Below are 19,804 nucleotides of genomic sequence, written 5' to 3' on the forward strand. Positions count from 1 at the left end.
CAATATTACGTAGGTCATAATAATGTAAACACTGAACATTAATTTAACCAAAAGTAAGAGTTCATATCTAAATCTCTGCCAAAATATTGCTCTTTTAAAAAGTAAACCATTGAGGCCTGGTGCAGCAGCTCGTGCCTGTATTCCCAGCACTTTGGGAGGCTGAGGCGGGTGGATCACCTAAGGACAAGAGTTCAAGACTAGCCTGGGCAACATGGTGAAACCCCGGCTGTACTAAAAATACAAAAATTAGCCAGGCATGGTGGTGCGCGCCTGTAATCCCAGCCACTTGGGAGGCTGAGGCATGAGAATTGCTTGAACCTGGGAGGCAAAGATCACATCATTGCACTCCAGCCTGGGTAGCAAAGCGAGACTCCAGCTCAAAAAAAAAAAAAAAAAAAAAAAACCAGAAAGAAAAAAGAAAAAAACACCATTGAGTTAGATAAATGCTTTCTTTTTAAAATCAGATATAAATGATACCAGCTGCTGTATTGTGCCGGTAAATGGTTAACAACAGATTCACAGAAAAAGAAAATGCTTTGACAAATTATTAACGTTTTCTTCATTACTTTTGTAAATCTAGAAAATTAACAAAACAATAACTAAAGTCCTAATTTATAGTGTTTGCCAATTTTATGGTGTAAATATTCCTACCTTGGTTGATTTCAAAGCACCAACATGACATCACTGAAAGTGGAATTGGCAAGAGAAGTGCAGTATACCATTCATTGTAAAGTGTTTCCACCATACAGATACGGTAGACATAAATAGCTCCCAGAACATAATGATAGTAAATATACAGTCAAATAATTAGAAAGTGATGAGTTCTGAGTATTTACTACTTTTGTTTTAAATATAGCTTTATTTATTTATTTATTTATTTATTTATATATTTTAGAGATGGAGTCTTGCTATGTCACCTGTGCTGCAGTGCAGTGGCACAATCATAGCTCACTGTAACCTCAAACTCCTGGGCTCCAGAGATCCTCTTGCCTCACCCTCCCAAGTAGCTAGGAATATGCGCATGCCACTACACATGGCTCATTAAAAAATTTTTTTGTAGAGATGGGGTCTTGCTATCTTGCCCAGGCTGGCATTGAACTCCTGGCTTCAAAGGATCCTCCTGCCTTAGCCTCCCAAAGTACTGAGATTACACACATGAGTCACTGCACTTGACCCTAAATATAGTTTATTTAAATGCAGGTATATATAATTTCATTTTTAATAATGATTTTTAACAACTGACTCACAAAATTCTTGAAAATTAAAAATTGGCTCTTATGAGCTGGTATAAGCTGGCTCTAGCGGAGCCCTGGATGTATTGAAGTATATCTTAGTAAGCATGATTCAGTGTATAATTTTTCATATTCAGTGCAAGCATCAGTGGCATGTGGCTTGGATGCAAACGAGGAGGTCCAGGGGAATTCCTCGTGCTGACATGTCTTTTTGGATATTTGTTACATGATTGAGTCTTGGAATTCTGCCTAAGAGCAACGCTAAGCAACTAATTAACAAACTTATAATAATACCTAGACCTGGAAGAGAAATCCAGACTTTCCTCTTTTTCTCTGTACTCTTTTCTCTTTACCGCTCCCTTGTTTAGCCTTGTATTTTATTTTCTCCTTTCCTTTTCTCTCCATTTCTCTCCGGTTCTTTGCCTTCCATCCCAATTTTCTCTATTTGTGTCTCCCCTGTTCTTTCTCTTTTTTGCTTTCTCCTTTTGATCCTCTCCTTCTGGTGCTTTTCTCTTCCATTTCTCTCTTGTTCTCTTTAAATTTTCTTTAATATTTATTTGTCCTCCTTTTCTCCCCCATGACACCTCTAACAGATACCCATATTCCTTCCTAAAGCCTTTGGGAGAATTTCTGAGGACGCGGGTTCTGAGTGATGGCTCTTACAACAGGACGATTCCCAGAGTGAGCGGGTTAGTTCAGCAGGAAAGTGGGAGCGGGAGTCAGGGGGTAGCACACGGGGACATGAGAGAGGAGAAATATCAATATTTGGTGTCATTAGGAAAAGTTTTTTGGGTGCATTAGAGTTCAAGTTTGTAGGACTGTCATTTATTAACCTAAGGCTCTAGTCCTGTTTGTCCATTATGGTAGCCACTAGTCGTGTATGGCTATTGAATGCTTGAAATGTGACAAGCCTGAATTGAAATGTGCTGTAGGTGTAAAACACACACCAAATTTCAAAGACATTGTATAAAAAAAAGTCAAGTATCTTGCTAGTAATTTTTTATAGTGAGTACTTGTGAAATATTTTAATGTGGTGAATTACATAAAATATATTGTTAAAATTAATTTCACCTTTTTTTGTCTTTTTAGTGTGGTTACCAAATCTCTCCAAGGTCTTTCAGGTGCCTAGCACATACCTAGGATCATTTTATTTTATTCTTTTACTTTTCTTTTTTTTTTTTTTTTTGAGACGGAGCTTTGCTCATGTTGCCTAGGCTGGAGTGCAGTGGTGTGATCTCGGTTCACTGCAACCTCCGCCTCCCAGCTTCAAGCAGTTCTGCTGCCTCAGCTTCCCGGGTAGCTGGGATTACAGACGCGTGCCACCATGACCGGCTAATTTTTTGTATTTTCAGTAGAGATAGGGTTTCACCATGTTGGTCAGGCTGGTCTCAAACTCCTGACCTCAGGTGATCCACCCACCTTGGTCTCCAAAGTGCTGGGATTATAGGCGTGAGCCACTGTGCCGGGCCAGGATCATTTTATTTGTTTGAACTAAAATGTTCTTCCCTCCATATACTCAAATGTAGTAAACGAATGATTTAAATTTTCTAACCATGGGAGACTCTTACTACTTTTCATTTGTTTTTCAGAAATAGGATTCAGAAAAAAAAAAAAAAAAAAAGTTGTCACTATTTTCATTTACTGATACCAGTAATTAAAGTAAAGGAACTTTCCCCAACTAACACTTGCTCCACACTAGACCCTGAGCCACCTACAGTGCCCTTAGGGAGAATGCAAGCCCAGGCCCTTCCTTCTACACAGCAGCAGCTCTAGGTCATGTGACTTTCCTACCTGCCTGGATCAGGGCCAAGGCCCTCTTAAAGGCAAGAACTATAAAAATAGGCCGGGTGTGGTGGCTCATGCCTGTAATCCCAGGACTTTGGGAGGCCGAGGTGGGTGGATCACCTGAGGTCAGGAGGTCAAGACCAGCCTGGCCAACATGGCAAAACCGTGTCTCTACTAAAAATACAAAATTTAGTCGAGCATGGTGGTGCATGCCTGTAAGCCTGGCTACTTGGGAGGCTGAGGCAGGAGAATCGCTTGAACCCAGGAGGAGAAGGTTGCAGTGAGCTGAGATCATGCCACCGCACTCCAGCCTGCGTGACAGAGCAAGCCTCTGTCTCAAAATAATAATAAAAATAAAATAAGCTAGCCACCTGTAAGGTGGTCATGAATCCTCCGCCCAACAGTGACACTCCATCTTGCATAGTGAGGCAAAGATCTGAACAGATTTCCCATCGTGGGGGAGGTATTCTCAGAGCGAGCCTCAGCCCTGACTGTAAACCATGAGCCTGGGAAAAGGCTGTAGGAAGACACATGCAGAAGCAAAGGCAGCGATAAAGAGAAGTGGGGAATAGATTGAGGAAGAGTCAAAGAGAATTCAAGTCACAGCTAAAGTGGAGAGCAGCCCAACAAGACAGCCTGACCACCACGGCTGCTCTGGGAGTCCCCAGAAGCCACTGCTCCAGGTCTCTACAGGGCTGGGCTGTGCTGCTGTATTTCCTTACAGCCTCTAGTGTCTTTAAAATCAACCTCCATCCCCTTGTGGTAACCCAGGGCTCTCTGTTCATTGCAACTTACGTGAAAGCAGACTCATAGAAGACCCACCTCTGGAATCAGAAGAAGACATAGGAGGGAAATGTGTGTGTGTGTTTGTGTTTGTGTGTGTGTGTGTGAGTGTGCACATGCATGTGTATAGGGGTGGGGGAAGTTTTTTTTTAAAGGAATAAAAATATTACATCTCAAAGTTATCAGCACATATGGTTCTGAGCATACTATTCTTGGTTGCTAGTTGTGAATAAGGATTTAAACGTTTTAGAAATCTCAGGTGAAGGCAGAGAGAGTATTACATAACCTCTTGGGCACCTGGAGTCGTGAAAAAATTGTGGACTTTGGAACCAGACTTACTTAGTTTTGAATCTTGGCTCCCTCCTCTGTTGGATGATGACCTTGTAGAAGTTTTTTGTTCTCTCTCAACCAGTTTCTTCATCTGACGAATGGGAATAAAGTATATGTTCTATGTAGTTTGTGATGATGGTTAGCCCATATCTTGTGTGCAATACTATCTACACTTACGAAGTAAATGCAAGCTTAATGATGATGATTAGATGACACAGACAACAACTCCTTACTTGCCTCAAGTTGTTTTTGGTAAACAAATGTAAAAACACTTAAAGAAAACTTCTCCATTTACTGACAATAAAGTATTCAAACATGTCCATCTCTGGGAAAAGGAAGAATATGTCTTTGGACAACAAAAACCCCAAGTGATTATTTTTCCTTGAGAGGGCAATATACAATGTGAGTGTGCTGAGCATAGTAGCTTGAGAATTTCTGAAATGAAAAAGATTTTAGAGCTTAGTTCATCCAACAAGCTGGGAATACCCTCTCCAACATTCCTGATGGGTGTACAGCCAGCACCTGTCTTCCTACGTCTGTGTAATACAGACATGTTTGTATATGTTTAGGTGAGCAGCAGAGCTGGTTTTGTTTTGCTGTTTTTTTACATTTATTTATATATATATTTTTTTACATTTATTTATATTTTGTGTGATTTCCCCCTACAATACATGTGGAAATACATGGACTACATTTTAAATTTAGAAACCCCAACATGGTAGTCAAAAAAATGTATTTTAAGGCGGGGCACAGTGGCTCACGCCTGTAATCCCAGCACTTTGGGAGGCCGAGACGGGCAGATCACGAGGTCAGGAGATCAAGACCATCCTGGCCAACACTGTGAAACCCCGTCTCTACTAAAAATACAAAAAAAAAAATTAGCTGGGCGTAGTGGTGAGCGCCTATAGTCCCAGCTACTTGGGAGGCTGAGGCAGGAGAATGGCGTGAATCTGGGAGGTGGAGCTTGCAGTGAGCCGAGATCGCGCCACTGCACTCCAGCCTGGGCGACTGAGCGAGACTCTGTCTCAAAAAAAGAAAAAAAAATGTATTTTAAGAACCCACGCACTCCCCAATTTTCTACAACATAAATCTATTATAATCATTCATGTTTAAATTGATCATTCCTCCTGCAAACAAATCCATTTGGAAATTTTCTTCTTTACTCGTGATCTCCAGCAGTCACCTAAATCTTAAGTCAAGTATGAAAAAAACCTCAAAAATGTTGCTTTAAAAATTGATCTGTACTTTGCAATCTACATTTTTTAAAATACCATGCTTGTTTTATCACTTCACTTCACGACAAGACCTCTAGATCAGAGGTCTCCAATCTTTTTGGCACCAGGACCACTTTCATGGAAGACAGTTTTTCCACAGACCAGGTTTGGAGATGGGGGAGAGATGGTTTCAGGATGACTCAAGCACATTACATTTATTGTGCACTTTATTTCTGTTACTATGACATTGTAATATATAATGAAATAATTATACAACTCACCATAATGTAGAATCAGTGGAAGCCCTGAGCCTGTTTTCCTGCAACTAGATGGTCCCATCTGATGTGATGGGAGGCAGTGACAGCTCATCAGACATTAGATTCTCATAAGGAGCACACAACCTAGATCCCTCCCATATGCAGCTCACTGTAGGGTTCACACTCCTATGAGAATCTAATGCTGCCGCCGATATGACAAGAAGTGGAGCTCAGGTGGTAATGCAAGTGATGGGGAGTGACTGTAAATACAGAAGAAACTTCATTTGCTTACCCACCACTCACCTCCTGCTGTGTCGCTCGGTTCCTAACAGGCCATGAACTGGTACCTGTCTGTGGCCCAGGGGTTGAGGACCCCTGCTCTAGATAACTCCTTCCCACCCTCTCCTGCCTGATTGCTGAAATTATGGAGTCACCATTCCTACTTCTGCCCATCATCACATGACTGCCCTACCCAACTGATGAAAGGCATAACTGACCTGCACCTTGAAGAAAAGCATTGTCAAAGTGCTCTAAGATGCTGTGGAAAACCAGTATGGTGGTTCTGCAAAAAATTAAACAGAATGGTCATATGATCCATGAATTCCACTTCTAGGTATAGACTCAAAAGAATGTTAAGCACCAACTTAAATAGGTATTTGTGCACCACGTTCATAGCAGCATTATTCACAAGAGCCAAAAGGTGAAAACCACCCAAATGTCCGTTGATGGATGAATGAATGAACAAAATGTGGGACATACATACAACAGAATAGTATTCAGCCTTAAAAAAGGAAGGAAGGATTCTATTATTCTGCGTAATAATAATAGAAATGATATGGATGAACATTGAAGACATTATGCTCAGTGAAATAAGCCAGTCACAAAAAACCAAATATGGTGTAATTCCACAGACATGAGGTACCTACAGTAGTCAAATTCACACAGACAGAAAGTAGAATTATAGTTTCCAGGGTCTGAGGGAAGGGGAAAATGGGAAATTACTGTTTAATGGGTATAGAATTTCAGTTTGGGATGATGAAAAAGTTCTGGAGATGGGCAGTGGTAGTAGTTGCACAACAGTGTGAATGTACTTAATTAATGCCACTAAATTGTACATTTAAAAATGCTTAAGCTCGGCCAGGTGCGCTGGCTCACGCCTGTAATCCCAGCACTTTGGGAGGCCGAGACGGGCGGATCACGAGGTCAGGAGATCGAGACCATCCTGGCTTACACGGTGAAACCCCGTCTCTACTAAAAATCACGAAAAACTAGCCGGGTGAGGTGGCGGGCACCTGTAGTCCCAGCTACTCGGGAGGCTGAGACAGGAGAATGGCGTAAACCCGGGAGGCGGAGCTTGCAGTGAGCAGAGATCCGGCCACTGCACTCCAGCCTGGGTGACAAAGCGAGACTCCGTCTCAAAAAAATAAAAATAAATAAAAATTTTTAAAAAGCTTGAGGTAGCGCGCGGTGGCTCACACTGTAATCCTAGCATTTTGGAGGCCGAAACAGGCAATCACTTGAGCTCAGGAGTTCCAGATCAGCCTGGGCAACATGGCAAAACCCCGTCTCTACAAAAAATACAAAAAACTTAGCCAGGCCAGTTGGCTAGCGCCTGTAGTCCCAGCCATTTGTGTGGCAAAGTGAGACCCTATCTCAAAAAAAAGGTAAAAAATAAAAATGGAAAGATGGTGAACATGGTAACTTTTATGTTATATGTATTTTACCAAAATTTTTAAAAGCGCTAAGATTATAATGAATATATATAACATGCAATACCACTAGCATGCAGAAGAGGGCGGATGGGATTTAAGCTTTACAGAAAAACTTGATTCAATTCGCTCCTGCAGCCAATTCTGACCGTGTCATCGAGTCATCCACACACCTGCAGCTCTGCTGAGACAGTGCAAACCCCGGGGTAAGAACCTTAGCTTTGTTTGTTGTAACTCTCATTAAAAAGATACAAGGGCTACATGGGTCTTTTTTAAAGAGGAGATAATTTGAGCTAATATTGAGGGGAGGGAAGTAGGGTTATTTAGATTTTTAGTATTTACTATTTTGTGTAGATTAATGATGAGTGACCTTGGGGCTACTAATCTGAGGAATTTGTTGCAGATACTTGAGAGCGTGGGTTTCTTTTCACTGATTGTGGATCAAACCTGGTCAGCCCTTCTATTCAGATTGAACGGTCCCACGCATTGTGGCAAGTTTTCTCTAGCCCTTATTTCCCCATAATGTATGTTCACCTCTGCTGGGTGAAACCTTTGGCTATTTAAGGCATATTTGTTGCTCCTTTACCCCGTTGAAAAGTTCTGCATTTGTGTTACCTGTTTAAAAGTAGGGGCAGATCTGATGGATCTTGTACATTGCAGTTCTTATTCTGTTTCCTTCAGAAGTGGACAAAGAGGGCCATATGTGGTTGCTATAAAGAAGAGGATGGTTAACCTGTGAGCATTTGATTTCTTAATGAGCTTTCTCCCAGACCACCTACATTGAGCTATTAGGAATAGCATGCACTTCGAGTTTTATTTCAATTCTTGTGAACTTATAACTTTCCTAAGAATATATACACGTGTAGGCAAAGTCTCTCGAACTTTGCGGCACCTAGCAGAGTGTCCCACAGCAGCTGCATGAAGCTTCAGAGAGAGGGGCATGGGGTGAGAAACGAGGAAGTGGCCGCCATGGCAGCTGGTCAGATCAATGGATTCAACCTCAGTGATTCGGTCCTTAGGATATGATTACATCCTAAGCTACCTCATTTCAAGGTTTAAGGTGCCTTCCACTTGGGTTTAGCTACCATCCAGAAGGAAACAAACAGGTCTGGGTTCAAATCTCTGCTTCTTCAATTGGCCATCTTGGGCAAGTTACTTTACCTCTGGGCTTTAGCTCCTCCATCTGTAAAATATGAATAATAATGGCCGCCATTTTGTTGAGTTGTTGAGGGATTAAACAAGATAATGGACAGAAAACACTTAGCTCCATGTCAGATACATAGGCAATACTAAAAAGAAGTCATTCTTACTCTTATGTTGCAAAGATCATTCAACATTCAATAGGTTCTTAATCTCTTTTCTATTTCTTTATATCATTGGGAAAAGAGAAATTAGATGATTAAATATTCTTTGGTAAAACACTAGTTGTCATTTGATGATGTCTTTTGACTTGGGCTTTTAAATTATAAGGTATTAAAGATGTGTTAAGGAAGGTCATTCCCTCTTTTTTACTTCCTTTTAACATAGTAGTAGGGATATGATATTAACATATATATACTATTGATAGAATACATCACCAACATGATGAAACCCCATCTCTACTACAAATACAAAAATTAGCCGGGCGTGATGGCAGGTGCATGTAATCCCAGCTACTCAGGAGGCTGGGGCAGGAGAATCGCTTGAACCTGGGAGGTGGAGTTTGCAATAAGCTGAGATCACGCCACTTTACTGCAGCCTGGGCAACAGAGTGAGACTTCATCTCAAAAAAAAAAAAAAAATGTTTACGTCCTACTTTTAAAATTGCTTTAATGAGGCCAGACACAGTGGCTCACACCTCTAATCCCACCCCTTTGGGAGGCTGAGGTGGGAAGACTGCTGGAGGCCAGGAGTTGAAGACCAGCCTTGGCAACATAGTGAGACCCTGTCTCTATATAAATGTTGTTTTTATAAAATGTCATAATGCGTAAGTATTGCCTGAGAGATAGGACCTTTATTATTATTATTATTACATTAAGAGAAGTTAAAAAAGAGTTAGTTCCTCTCCCATTACAGTCCCAGATAAGACTGTGGTATTGGGCAGGAGGAAGAAGTGGTTAAGAGAAACTCTGACTTCTCAGCCCAGAGAGTTCCAGCTAAAGCAACTGGGTTAGATTCTGCTGCATTCTTAAGGGGCCATGGCTGTAAGACCTAGAAGCTTAAAGTCAATTGCTACAAATTAAGCACTCTATGAGATGATAACATTAAAAGCACCTTTGTCAACCTAATGATTATAACCGCCAAGGTCCTATCAAGCCATAATAGAGCCTGAGGCAAAAGAAACAATCAGTAATACTGATCCTGTCTTTATGACAAATGTCGATATTTTGTTCAACATCAATTTTGGCATTAATTTTCGTTTTTTTTTTTTTTTTTTCTTTTTTTTCTTTGAGACGGAGTCTCGCTCTGTCGCCCAGGCTGGAGTGCAGTGGCCGGATCTCAGCTCACTACAAGCTCCGCCTCCCGGGTTTACCCCATTCTCCTGCCTCAGCCTCCCGAGTAGCTGGGACTATAGGCGCCCGCCACCTCGCCCGGCTACTTTTTTTGTATTTTTTAGTAGAGACGGGGTTTCACCGTGTTTGTCTCAAGCCTGTAATCCCAGCACTTTGGGAGGCCGAGACGGGCGGATCACGAGGTCAGGAGATCGTTTTTAAAAATATTTCATGTAAACATTATCTTGATTCCTGAGTTCCTTGGGATCCCCTTAACATTTATGCCTTCCTCGCTTCTCCCAAGTCTTGACCTGATAACTACCACCATTTATTAAGTGTGATATGCTAGGCATGGTACTAAGTTATTTATATACATTGTCTTATGCCTCTTCACAAGCTCCATTTTACAGATGATAAAACCAAACCTTTCAGAAATTAAATAAATGGTTCAAGTTACATAGCTAATGAATGGTGAACACTGGACTTGAACACAGATCCATCAATCCCTAAAACCAAACTCATTCTTTTTTTTTTTTTTTTTTCTGAGACTGAGTCTTACTCTGTTGCCCAAGCTGGAGTGCAGTGGTGGCATCTCAGCTCACTGCAACCTCCTCCACCTCCTGGGTTCAAGCGATTCTCCTGCCTCAGCCTCCCTAGTAGCTGGGACTACAGGTGCGTGCCACCACGCCCAGCTAATTTTTTTTTGTTTTTTTAGTAGAGACAGAGTTTCACCATGTTAGCCAGGATGGTCTTGATCTCCTCACTTCGTGATCCACCTGCCTTGGCCTCTCAAAGTGCTGGGATTACAGGCCTGAGCCACTGCGCCCGGCCCACCAAACTCATTCTTTAACCATCACGCCCTGCACTGTATCAGGAATTCACAACATAAATTCATTCATTCAACACACATTTATGAGAGCATACTATGCATCATGTTGTGCTAAGGATTAAAATGTTGAAATTCATACATACAAGGATTCATTCATTCGTATGTGCATTCAACAAGTAGTTAATGAGCTGGCACCACGTGTCAAGCACTATTCTATGTGCTGAGGATACAGAAGTGAACAAGACAGACAGCTATCATGGGAATGAATGGAGAGGGGACAGTTGATAAACAAATGAATGAAAGTTTATTTACTAAGAGGTCATTCCGAAGAGATCATGAATTCATGGAAAACTATTTTCTGCTTCTAGTGGCATGGAAATCAAGATATTCTGAAATTTAATGTATAGTTTTAAGAAAACTGAAAGAAAATATAAAGTTTATCATTTATACATTAGATACTATGAACACAATAATTTGAGTAGTAGTTACACTTCCAGGCCACAGTTATAAACTGATTTTCTGTTAGAAATATTTAAAAGTAGATGTAGAAAACTTACTCTTAAATATATAACAGTTAAAAAATCCAGCAGGAACTAAGTTAATTAAATAGAATATTCACCCGTTTTTTTCTGATAATTATACTGTGTTATGTTTATATATTAATGCAGTGTAATATTTTAGTATATATTACACTCTAGGGAGTCACTGAAATGCCAGCAAAGAAAAATATGGCCAGAGGCATCTAAGTCATTTGACCATGTTTTTAAAAGTTGATGTTTTGAGAAATCATCTAAATGTGGTGACCTTACCAAAATTGTTGCTTTTTCTCCAAGATGTTTGAGAACACACCAGCAGAGTTTGCAAAATATAAAAATTATGTGATCAATGTGGATAATTAATATTTTTACAAAAGAATTCTCCAAGTTTATGATGTAAAGGAGTTCACACAAAGAAACTATGATCATATGTGTTCCCAAGATTAGAGGTAAGATGCTCTCTTTCCTTTACTAGTATCAGCCGCTAATGGAAAACTTGGGAGCAGCCCTCCCACTCCCTGCTCTCCAGAGGTTTTCTGAAATTTCTTTACTTCAAGAAAACACCAGACTTGGGAAGGTTCTAGAGAAGAGAAATACAGATGAGAGAGAGGCAACATTCTAAGTGGCCGTATGTTTTGGTTCTGCCCCACCTTTGTTATCTCGCCATGTTTGTGTGCATTCCTGTGGGTGGGTGTGCCCACTGCCTCCCCCACCTCCCTTCCAGCCTCTCAGAATGATGGGAGCATGACACTCACAGAGAAGTCTCTCTACCCCATCCTCTTTCTGTTGAGCATGTCTTTTGCTCCCTCTGCTTGTCTATGGGAGTGGCCTGTCTGAGGGAGGTTGAGGGTCAGTGTGTAACAGATACATACAAATGGAAGCAGAAAAACTCCAACACTACTTATCACCTGCCCTTGGTACCTTCAGAGTGCCTGGGGTGGGGACATGTGTAGTTAAATTGTTTACTAATTTGAGATTAGAATCTAACCACTTCTCTCCACTTGCACTGATACATTCTCTCTGGCACAAGTTGCTCTATAGTGTCCCAAGGAGTCTTCCCTGCCAGCCTTGTGGCTCCCAGTCATTACCACCCAACAAACAGAGGAATCTTTTTATTTATTTATTTATTTATTTATTTATTTATTTATTTATTTATTTATTTATTATACTTTAAGTTCTGGGGTACATGTGCAGAATGTGCAGGTTTGCTACATAGGTATACACATGCCATGGCGATTTGCTGCACCCATCAAACCGTCATCTACATTAGGTATTTCTCCTAATGCTATCCTTCCCCTACGTCCCCCATCCCCCGACAGGCCCCAGTGTGTGATGTTCCCCTCCCTGTGTCAATGTGTTCTCATTGTTCAGCTCCTAGTTATGAGTGAGAACATTTGGTGTTTGGTTTTCTGTTCTTGTGATAGTTTGCTGAGAATGATGGTTTCTACATTCATCCATGTCCCTGCAAAGGACATGAACTCATTCTTTTTTATGGCTCTGTAGTATTCCATGGTGTATATGTGCCATATTTTCTTTATCCAGTCTATCATTGATGGGCATTTGGGTTGGTTCCAAGTATTTGCTGTTGTGAATAGTGCTGCAATAAACATGGGTGTGCATGTGTCTTTATTGTAGAATGATTTATAATCCTTTGGGTATATACCCAGTAATGGGATTGCTGGGTCAAATGGTATTTCGAGTTCTAGATCCTTGAGGAATCGCCACACTGTCTTCCACAATGGTTGAACTAATTTACACTCCCACCAACAGTGTAAAAGCGTTCCTATTTCTCCACACCCTCTCCAGCATCTGTTGTCTCCTGACTTTTTAAAGATCGCCATTCCAACAGGCATGAGATGGTATCTCATTGTGGTTTTGATTTGCATTTCTCTAATGACCAGTGATTATGAGTTTTTTTTCATATGTTTGTTGGCTACATAAATGTCATCTTTTGGGAAGTGTCTGTTCATATCCTTCACCCACTTTTTGATAGGGTTGCTTTTTCTTGTAAATTTTTTTAAGTTCTTTGTAGATTCTGGGTATTAGCCGTTTGTCACATGGATAGATTGCACAAATTTTCTCCCATTCTGTAGGTTGCCTCAAACAGAGGAATCTTTAAAATGTATGCCAGAACTTGCCGCTCCTGGACTCTAAATCTTCTGCTGGTTTCTTATTTCAGTCAGAGGAAAATTGCCAAGTTCTTACAAGATCTGACCTTCTTTCTGATTTCCTCCCCTAACTCCATTCCAGGCCTTCCTCACATTTTCCGAGCACATCAGGATCTTTAAATTTGTGCTTGCTGTTCTCTCTCCAAAATACTCTTTCCCTAGACAACAAGTGGCTTGCTTCTTCACCTGCTTTAGATCTCTGTATGAATGTCACTATCAGGGAGGCCTTTTTTGATCATTCTATACAAAAAAATCACTCCCCAGTCTCTTTCTGTTTCCCTTATCGTAGTTATTTTTCCTTCAAGTCAATATCACTGCCTGATATTGGTCCCCACCCAAATCTCATCTTGAACTGTAGCTCCCATGATTCCCACATGTTGTGGGAGGGACCTGGTGGGAAGTAATTGAATCATAGGGGCAGGTCTTTCCCATGCTCTCATGATAGTGAATAAGTCTCACAAGATCTCGTGGTTTTATAAAGGGGAGTTTCCCTGCACACGCTCTCTTGCCTGCTGCCACATAAGACAAGAGCTTACTCCTCATTTGCCTTCCACCCTGATTGTGAGGCCTCCCCAGGCATGTGGAATTGTGAGTCATAACATATAAATGTATTGTGTTGTTTGCAGTCTCTCTTTTCTTACCCTCTCTCTAGAATGTAAGCTGTGTAAAAACAGAAATCTGTTCTTTTCACTGCTACTTCCCCAGTGCCTAGAAAAGGCAGAATAGGTACCTAATAAATATCTTGATTAATGAATATTATAAAATCTTAGTACTCCAACTACCTCTGTTCTATGTCTAATCAAACCACGTGAAGCTTAACATGTCTCCCAAAGTCCTCAGAATTCTATATCCTTCAGTTTCCTTATCTATCAAGTGGGAGTAATAGTACTTCCCTCACAGAGTATGGTGATAAATAAATAATATACACGAAGCAATTAGTATGTATCTTGACACATTGAAATCTAACCCGGAAGTTTTGATTCTATGCCATAGCAGAATTCAACAGATGAATATCAAGACCTTTGAATTCGACAAGAAGTTAAGGCATTTACAGTTGTCTAATAACAGACTGAAGATTGTAGCTTGGTATTCACTGGCAGGTCTCAGACATTTAGATCTTTCTTTTAATGACTTTGACACCATGCCTATCTGTGAGGAAGCCGGCAACATGTCACACCTGGAAATTGTTTTGCAACATTAATACTATTATTTGGCAGTGATCCAGATTGCTTTGGCCACTAACCTGAAGACATATAGAGGCAGAAGGACAGGAATCATTCTATTTGTTTCCTGTTTTGAAACTTCCATCTGTATAGGTAAGTGTAGAAAGTCCAATATTAGCTCCAGGGGCTTTCTATATCCACAAATAAAAAAATTGAGGGGTAACTCCTTGATATCAAGTCAAAGGTTCACAGTGTCTGGTAAGAAAACAAATTACTTTCAATTTTCTTGAAATCTTCAGGCTATCAAAAGGAGATGTGAGAGAGGGTGTTGAGTCTGACCTGACAATGCGGTTCTTAAACCGAAGGGCCATTATGCTTCTCCTCTCTGAGAATCCTGACTTGCCTCAACAACGGAGATATGGCACAGTAGCCAGCTTGGAGACTTCTCAGCCAATGCTCTGAGATCAAGTCAAAGACCCAACATACAGGTTGGGACCCTATTCCAACCTCTTGATGAATATAGTCAGATGTTGGCATTTTTTTTTCACAAGTAAAAGTCCTACAGGATTTAACCAAATAAAAACCTAACATTATATACTGTCTTTTTAGGGTTTTGAGCTCATCTTCATCATTCATATGAGGAAATCAGTGGTAAAATCCTTGGAAATACAATGAGACTCATCAGAAACATTTACATATTTTGTAGTATTGTTATGACAGTAGAGGGCGAGGCTCCAGAACTGCCAGAAGAAAGGGAACTGATGACCAACTGCTCCAACATGTCTCTAAGAAAGGTTCCCGCAGACTTGACCCCAGCCACAACCACACTGGATTTATCCTATAACCTCCTTTTTCAACTCCAGAGTTCAGATTTTCATTCTGTCTCCAAACTGAAAGTTTTGATTCTATGCCATAACAGAATTCAACAGCTGAATCTCAAAACCTTTGAATTCAACAAGGAGTTAAGATATTTAGATTTGTCTAATAACAGACTGAAGAGTGTAACTTGGTATTTACTGGCAGGTCTCAGGTATTTAGATCTTTCTTTTAATGACTTTGATACCATGCCTATCTGTGAGGAAGCTGGCAACATGTCACACCTGGAAATCCTAGGTTTGAGTGGGGCAAAAATACAAAAATCAGATTTCCAGAAAATTGCTCATCTGCATCTAAATACTGTCTTCTTAGGATTCAGAACTCTTTCTCATTATGAAGAAGGTAGCCTGCCCATCTTAAACACGACAAAACTGCACATTGTTTTACCAATGGACACAAATTTCTGGGTTCTTTTGCGTGATGGAATCAAGACTTCAAAAATATTAGAAATGACAAATATAGATGGCAAAAGCCAATTTGTAAGTTATGAAGTGCAACAAAATCTTAGTTTAGAAAATGCTAAGACATCAGTTCTATTACTTAATAAAGTTGATTTACTCTGGGATGACCTTTTCCATATCTTACAATTTGTTTGGCATACATCAGTGGAACACTTTCAGATCCAAAATGTGACTTTTGGTGGTAAGGCTTATCTAGACCACAATTCATTTGACTACTCAAATACTGTAATGAGAACTATAAAATTGGAGCATGTACATTTCAGAGTGTTTTACATTCAACAGGATAAAACCTATTTGCTTTTGACCAAAATGGACATAGAAAACCTGACAATATCAAATGCACAAATGCCACACATGCTTTTCCCTAATTATCCTACAAAATTCCAATATTTGAATTTTGCCAATAATATCTTAACAGACGAGTTGTTTAAAAGAACTATCCAACTGCCTCACTTGAAAACTCTCATTTTGAATAGCAATAAACTGGAGACACTTTCTTTAGTGAGTTGCTTTGCTAACAACACACCCTTGGAACACTTGGATCTGAGTCAAAATCTATTACAACATAAAAATGATGAAAATTGCTCATGGCCAGAAACTGTGGTCAACATGAATCTGTCATACAATAAATTGTCTGATTCTGTCTTCAGGTGCTTGCCCAAAGGTATTCAAATACTTGACCTAAATAATAACCAAATCCAAACTGTACCTAAAGAGACTATTCATCTGATGGCCTTACGAGAGCTAAATGTTGCTTTTAATTTCCTAACTGATCTCCCTGGGTGTAGTCATTTCAGTAGACTTTCAATTCTGAACGTTGAAATGAACTTAATTCTCAGCCCATCTCTGGATTTTGTTCAGAGCTGCCAGGAAGTTAAGACTCTAAATGCGGGAAGAAATCCATTCCAGTGTACCTGTGAATTAAAAAATTTCATTCAGCTTGAAACATATTCAGAGGTCATGATGGTTGGATGGTCAGATTCATACACCTGTGAATACCCTTTAAATCTAAGGGGCACTCGGTTAAAAGACGTTCATCTCCCTGAAGTATCTTGCAACACAGCTCTGTTGATTGTCACCATTGTGGTTATCATGCTAGTTGTGGGGTTGGCTGTGGCCTTCTGCTGTCTCCACTTTGATCTGCCCTGGTATTTCAGGATGCTAGGTCAATGCACACAAACATGGCACAGGGTTAGGAAGACAACTCAAGAACAACTCAAGAGAAATGTCCGATTCCACGCATTTATTTCATACAGTGAACATGATTCTCTGTGGGTGAAGAATGAATTGATCCCCAATCTGGAGAAAGAAGATGGTTCTATCTTGATTTGCCTTTATGAAAGATACTTTGACCCTGGCAAGAGCATTAGTGAAAATATTGTAAGCTTCATTGAGAAAAGCTATAAGTCCATCTTTGTTTTGTCTCCCAACTTTGTCCAGAATGAGTGGTGCCATTATGAATTCTACTTTGCCCACCACAATCTCTTCCATGAAAATTCTGATCATATAATTCTTATCTTACTGGAACCCATTCCATTCTATTGTATTCCCACAAGGTGTCATAAACTGAAAACTCTCCTGGAAAAAAAAGCATACTTGGAATGGCCCAAGGATAGGCGTAAATGTGGGCTTTTCTGGGCAAACCTTCGAGTTGCTATTAATGTTAACGTATCAGCCACCAGAGAAATGTATGAACTGCAGACATTCACAGAGTTAAATGAAGAGTCTCGAGGTTCTACAGTCTCTCTGATGAGAACAGACTGCCTATAAAATCCCACAGTCCTAGGGAAGTTGGGGACCACATACACTGTTGGGATGTAAATTGATATAACCTTTATGACGGCAGTTTGGCAATACTCATTAAAATAAAAAATGGCTATTCCCTTCATATCAGTTTCTGGAAGGATTTCTAAGAATGTATCCTATAGAAACACCTTCACAAGTTTATAAGGGCTTATGGAAAAAGGTGTTCATCCCAGGATTGTTTATAATCATGAAAAATGTGGCCTGGCACAGTGGCTCATGCTTGTAATCCCAGTACTTTGGGAGGCCAAGGTGGGTGGATCACGAGGTCAAGAGATGGAGACCATTCTGGCCAACATGGTGAAACCCCGTCTCTACTAAAAATACAAAAATTAGCTGGGCATGGTGGCATACGCCCATAGTCCCAGTTACTTGGGAGGCTGAGGCAGGAGAATCGCTTGAACCCAGGAGGTGGAGGTTGCAGTGAGCCGAGATTGAGCCATTGCACTCTAGCCTGGAGACAGAGCAAGACTCCATCTCGAAAGAAAGAAAGAAAGAAAGAAAGAAAGAAAGAAAGAAAGAAAGAAAGAAAGAAAGAAAGAAAGAAAGAAAGAAAGAGGGAGGGAGGGAGGGAGGGAGGGAGGGTTTTTGCCACTGAAATAAAAGTGTGGTTTTTGCCATTGAAATAAAAGTGTAAAGAAATCTACACCAGATGTAGTAACAGTGGTTTGGGTCTGGGAGGTTGGATTACAGGGAGCATTTGATTTCTATGTTGCATATTTCTATAATGTTTGAATTACTTAGAATGAATCTGTATTTCTTTTATAAGTAGAAAAAAACAATAAAGATAGTTTTTAAAGCCTACACATCCTACTCATTTGGCTTGATTCTTCATTCTGGTCTCACAGGTCACAGGAAGAAAAGCATAAAATATAAAAAATTATAATTTTACAAATTTATGTTTCAAAAATAAATACCATGTCACTTTTCTGGTTAGAGAAAAATTCTGTGGCTTAAACACATGATTCAGGGAGAGAACGTCATGCTCCTTTAAGATCTGACACCAATCTCCTTTTATCTCCTTGCATCTTCTTTATTTTTAATTGTTAGAGACTAGCTCTTGCTCTGTCACCCAGGCTGGAATGCAGTGGTGCAATCATAGCTCACTGCAGTATTGAAATTCTGGCCTCAAATGATCCTCCTGTCTTGGACTCCCAAAGTGCTGGGATTACAGGTGTGAGCCACCACACCCAGCCCCTCCTTGCATCCTATCATTGGGCCCTATGGAGCTACTGGCCCTTCCCCAGAACTTTCAGTGTTCTTTCATGGCTCCAGAGCCCAGATTTCACATCGTGCCTGCTGTAATGCCTTCCCTACTTGGGTTTGTTCAGGAAATCTTATAGTTCTCTCAGGACACAATCCACATATCGACTCTTCTTTGAAATCTTCCTTACTCTTTCCCATAAGCATGATGCTTCTTGATTCTCTTCCACACTTTGGACATATTTCTATCATTAGCCTAATTATGTACATTTTTAAAGTTTCTGTTTCTCACTAGACTATGAACTCCTCAAAGGTTAAGACAGACTTACATCTGCCCTTGTGTCTGCAGCATTCCCTGGTTCAGAACCGGTGCTCAATGAATGTTTATGGAATGGATGTTGGGTTGGCTAGAGGAGCTTAGTGGGAACTCAACTGGCTTAAGGATAGATGGTGGAATCTGAAGGCATATTCTGAGAAGCTCAGGAAGAGCAGGAATAGGTTAAACTCAGGTAAGAAGACAGAGAATCCAGAATTGAAGGATTCCTAAGTAGAGCTCAAGTCATGTGAAATTGCCAAAATTTGGTTGTTCTTGACCTAGAAAAGCATCTACTTTTAAAAATCTCATTTTATCTGTATTAGTCAGGGTTCTCTAGAGGGGCAGAACTAATAGGATATATATACACACACATATATACACATATATATGTTTATAAGGATATATAAGCTCATATATATATGAATTTATTAAAGAGTATTGACTCATACAATACGCAATATATATGGGAGTTTATTAAGGAGTATTTACCCACACGATTACAAGGTCCCACAATAGACCATTTGCAAGCTGAGGAGCAAGGAAGCCAGTCTGAGTCCAAAAGCTGAAGAACTTGGAGTGTGATGTTTAAGGGCAGGAAGCATCCAGCACAGGAGAAAGATGTAGGCTGGGAGGCTAGCCCAGTCTAGTTTTGTCATGTTCTTCTGCCT

The 19,804-nt window shown here is 40.3% G+C and overlaps 1 protein-coding gene across 11 annotated transcripts; it reads left to right on the top strand.

The window, feature by feature from the left end:
* Window positions 1-7,337: 7,337 nt before the first annotated feature.
* TLR10 (toll like receptor 10) lies at window positions 7,338-18,097 on the top strand. Of its 11 annotated transcripts, XM_023224575.3 has the most exons (5): window positions 7,338-7,516; window positions 11,444-11,595; window positions 14,532-14,630; window positions 14,777-14,965; window positions 15,087-17,702. In XM_023224575.3, exon 5 carries the CDS (start codon window positions 15,149-15,151, stop codon window positions 17,582-17,584), a length of 2,436 nt encoding a protein of 811 aa, XP_023080343.1. In that variant the 5' UTR covers window positions 7,338-7,516; window positions 11,444-11,595; window positions 14,532-14,630; window positions 14,777-14,965; window positions 15,087-15,148; the 3' UTR covers window positions 17,585-17,702. The 11 variants fall into 11 exon arrangements, with proteins under 11 accessions (XP_023080343.1, XP_023080338.1, XP_023080342.1 ...); XM_023224570.3 differs by having other exon boundaries at window positions 14,311-14,965; window positions 15,087-18,097; XM_023224574.3 differs by having other exon boundaries at window positions 14,532-14,965; window positions 15,087-18,097.
* The last annotated feature ends 1,707 nt before the right edge of the window (window positions 18,098-19,804 follow it).

The sequence above is a fragment of the Piliocolobus tephrosceles genome, chromosome 3, assembly GCF_002776525.5.
Source record: "Piliocolobus tephrosceles isolate RC106 chromosome 3, ASM277652v3, whole genome shotgun sequence".
NCBI lineage: Eukaryota > Metazoa > Chordata > Mammalia > Primates > Cercopithecidae > Piliocolobus > Piliocolobus tephrosceles.